Below are 3,540 nucleotides of genomic sequence, written 5' to 3'. Positions count from 1 at the left end.
CAGCCACACCCACCTTTTGCTTCTTATTCTGTTTACCTTGTTTGTTGTGAAAACCCAGGGCTCTTTTTGTAGCAGGAACTCCTTTGCATGTTAGGCCACACACCCCTAATGTAGCCAATCCTAATGAGTTTCTGCTGTTGGGTGTGGCCTATTATGCTAATGAGTTCCTGCTGGCCGTGGCCAACTTGGAAGCCATCCGGAACTCCGTTCCTGTGCGTTCCTGCCCAAAAATAGCCCTGGGCCACCCTAATCGCTGTACATATTGTAAAACATCGGAGCAGAATCCCACATGAAGGGGAATGTTGGAATTCTACCACTGGGAGCTTCCATCCACAAGGGCAGAGGGAATGTCTGCAGGAAGAGTACAGAGGTCAATAGGCAAGACAGAGGCCTCCTCTGTCACCGGATCCATGACTGGGGGCACTTTTTCAAGAGCAGAATTCAAAATCCATTCATCCTAATTAAGACGGCCCCAGTATTTTTAGGGAATAATTCAAAATCTGAAACAGAAATTCAACTCCTTGGGGGGGGGGGCTGTTTCTGTTTTCTCAGAGAAAGTGCAAGAAGAAATAACAAAGGTAATCGGATCCGCTCAGCCACGGATTGAGCACCGAGCAAAACTGCCGTACACAGATGCTGTGGTTCACGAGGTCCAGAGGTTTGCTAATATTGTCCCCATGAACGTGCCACATGCCACCAGTGCAGACGTCACTCTTGGAGACTACTTCATCCCAAAGGTGATTGTTCTCTGCTTTACACTCATTGTTCAGCTGAATATGGCACATTTGTGATTTTTTTGTGACCAACATTTAAAAAGAAGAAGAAGAGATTGGATTTATACCCCGCCCTTCACTACCCAAAGGTGTCTCAGAGCAGCTTACAAACTCCTTTCCCTTCCCCTCCCCACAACAGACATCCTGTGAGGGAAGTGGGGCTGAGAGAGCTCTTGACAGAAACTGCCCTTTTTCAAGAACAGCTCTTATCAGAGCTACGGCTTGCCCAAGGTCATCCAGCCAGGTGCAAGTGGAGGAGTGGGGAATCAAACCCAGTTCTCCCAGATTAGAGTCCGCGCACTTAACCACTACACCAAGAAGAAGAGATTGGATTTATACCCCGCCCTTCACTACCCAAAGGGGTCTCAGAGCGTCTGACAAACTCCTTTCCCTTCCCCTCCCCACAGCAGACACCCTGTGAGGTAGGTGGGTCTGAGAGAGCTCTGACAGAAACGGCTCTTTTTCAAGAACAGCTCTTATCAGAGCTACGGCTCTCCCAAGGCCATCCAGCCAGGTGCAAGTGGAGGAGTGGGGAATCAAACCCGGTTCTCCCAGATTAGAGTCCACGCACTTAACCACTACACCAAACTGGCTCTCAGTTTCATGGAATAAGAATAATTTTGTGGAATAAGAGAGCCAGTTAATGAAGTCCTTCTACGTTCCATAGATTTGTCTTATGGAAACAATGGGGATGTGCCTGACTTTGCCTGGATTGAAACAAATGAAGAAGAAGATAGCAACACCTGTTCTGAATGTATACATATTAAGTTCTGAATGTGTGTCTTTTTGAAATCGCATATACAAGTGGGAACCTGCAAGAAACTTGTGGGGAGGGGGCATTTTCCCATCTTTGCTTCTTTCCCCTTCCCCCTTTGTTCCATTTCTTTCTCTCCCCAACCCAATACCCCCTTCTTTCCTTTTCTCTCTCCCTCAAGCCAGTCTCCCTTACTTTTCTCCTCCCCCCCACCAAGTCAATACCCCTTCTTTTCTTTTCTCTCTCCCCATACCAAATTCCTCTTTGTCTTTCTCTCCCTCCAAAGCCAATCCTCCCTTTTCTCTCTCTCCCTCAAGCCAATCTCTCCTCCTTTCTCTTTCTCTCTGTCTCGCCCCAGCCAATCCCCCTTCTTTCTCTCCTCCCAAGACAATACCCCCATATTTCCCTTTTCCCCCAGCAAACCCCCCTTCTTTCTCTCCCCCAAACCAATACCCCCATATTTTCCTTTCTCCCCCCAGCCAATCCCCCTTCTTTCTCTCCCCTTCTTTCCCCCCCCCAAACCAATCCCCCCATATTTTCCTTTCTCCCCCCAGCCAATCCCCCTTCTTTCTCTCCCCAAGCCAATACCCCATATTTCCTTTTTTCCCTGCTGCTTCTTTCTCTACCTGCAAGCCAATACCGCCATATTTCCCATTCTCTCCCCCTCCCCAGTCAATCCTCACTTCTTTCTCTACACCCCCCCCCCTTCTTCTTTCCTGCCTGTGAGCTTGGCAGCTGTGCCAGTGGTGCCTGTGAGCTACTTCAAGCCTTGAGCAGCTCCTGGTGGCAGCCATATAGATTATTGCCCACGGAGGAAGGCCCTAGAGGCTGAAATGTGTCTGGTCTTATTGGTCATTTGATTTATTCATCAACTTTTTATGTGAAATCAACAAGTTTGTATATGAAATTACTACAGCTTATGTAAAGCTCGTGTTGATGTTTCATGCAGTCTGATATTCAAACTTAAAAAAAAAAATCTTTGCCATTGTATACACCATATAATAGACAGACAGACAGATAAGATAAGATAAGATAAGATAAGATAGATACTATTTTATTTGATGTAACTTGACCCTTGCAGCATTCTTGCCTGGATTGTGCCAAAAAAAATCAAATTCTGAAAACAAGTCTGGAACAAGAGAATCTTTTAGTGGAGGATCAAGCTGGCTTCAGGGAAGGAAGAACTACCATCAGCCACACTCTGATTTTGCAACACCTAATAGACAAATATGCTGCCAAGAACATAGTTTCATTGTACGCAGCCTTTACTGATTTAAAAACCGCTTTTGATTCCATATCTAGGGAGCGGTTATGAGACAAATTGGGAGCCACGCCTATAGATCAGAGGCTCTTATACTTGATTTGGGCCCTGTATTCTAATTTGTCTTTCAAAAATAGGTGAAATAAAAATGGTCTTCTTACTAATTCCATCATTACTACAAAAGGTGTAAAACAAGGCTGCATTTTGGCTCCTTCGCTGTTTACTTTTTATATCAATGACATGATCAGTAGCCTAAGCAGCCCCTACTGTAGTTTAGTGGAAGATATTTGCCTTACTTTATGCCGACGACACAGTTTTATTATCCAGAACCCCTGTTGGCCTTAGGAGGGCACTGAAGACATTCAGTCATTATTGTAACACGAACCACCTAGAGATTAATCACCAAAATACTAAAATCATGTATTTTGGTAAGCGACCTAAAGTTAGGGCTTGGAGCATCAATGGCCATAAAATCGAGCAGGTAATGAGTTTTAAATATTTGGGTGTGATGATCCAGTCTTCTGGGGCGAGGAAAGCCCATCACGATTACGTGGCCAATATAGGTAAAAAATAGGTACAGGCTATTCTAAGATTCTTCTATAAAAATGGTGGGCAATATATTCCAGCAGCCCTCAGATTATATCAATCCAAAACAGTCTCCCAGCTTCTGTATGGGACAATGTTAGGCCCACCATCTTCATGTTTTGCCCCATTAGAAAGAACTCAATCGAAATTTTTAAGAGCAGTATTTC

At 45.0% G+C, this 3,540-nt stretch overlaps 1 protein-coding gene across 1 annotated transcript in view; it reads left to right on the top strand.

Annotated features, from left to right (window-relative positions):
• Nucleotides 1–3,540, top strand: part of LOC107118642 (cytochrome P450 2K1-like) — a 20,145-nt gene that overhangs the window by 12,782 nt on the left and 3,823 nt on the right. The window contains exon 6 of the mRNA XM_015421007.1: nucleotides 553–737. Within this exon, the coding sequence (XP_015276493.1) occupies nucleotides 553–737 (185 nt within the window). The remainder of the gene's footprint in view (nucleotides 1–552; nucleotides 738–3,540) is intronic.

This window comes from Gekko japonicus, unplaced genomic scaffold (assembly GCF_001447785.1).
Source record: "Gekko japonicus isolate JY-2015 unplaced genomic scaffold, Gekko_japonicus_V1.1 scaffold3767, whole genome shotgun sequence".
In the NCBI taxonomy this organism is placed as follows: domain Eukaryota; kingdom Metazoa; phylum Chordata; class Lepidosauria; order Squamata; family Gekkonidae; genus Gekko; species Gekko japonicus.
The sequence above is the reverse complement of the archived record's forward strand: the minus strand, read 5'-3'. Positions and strand labels throughout refer to the sequence as shown.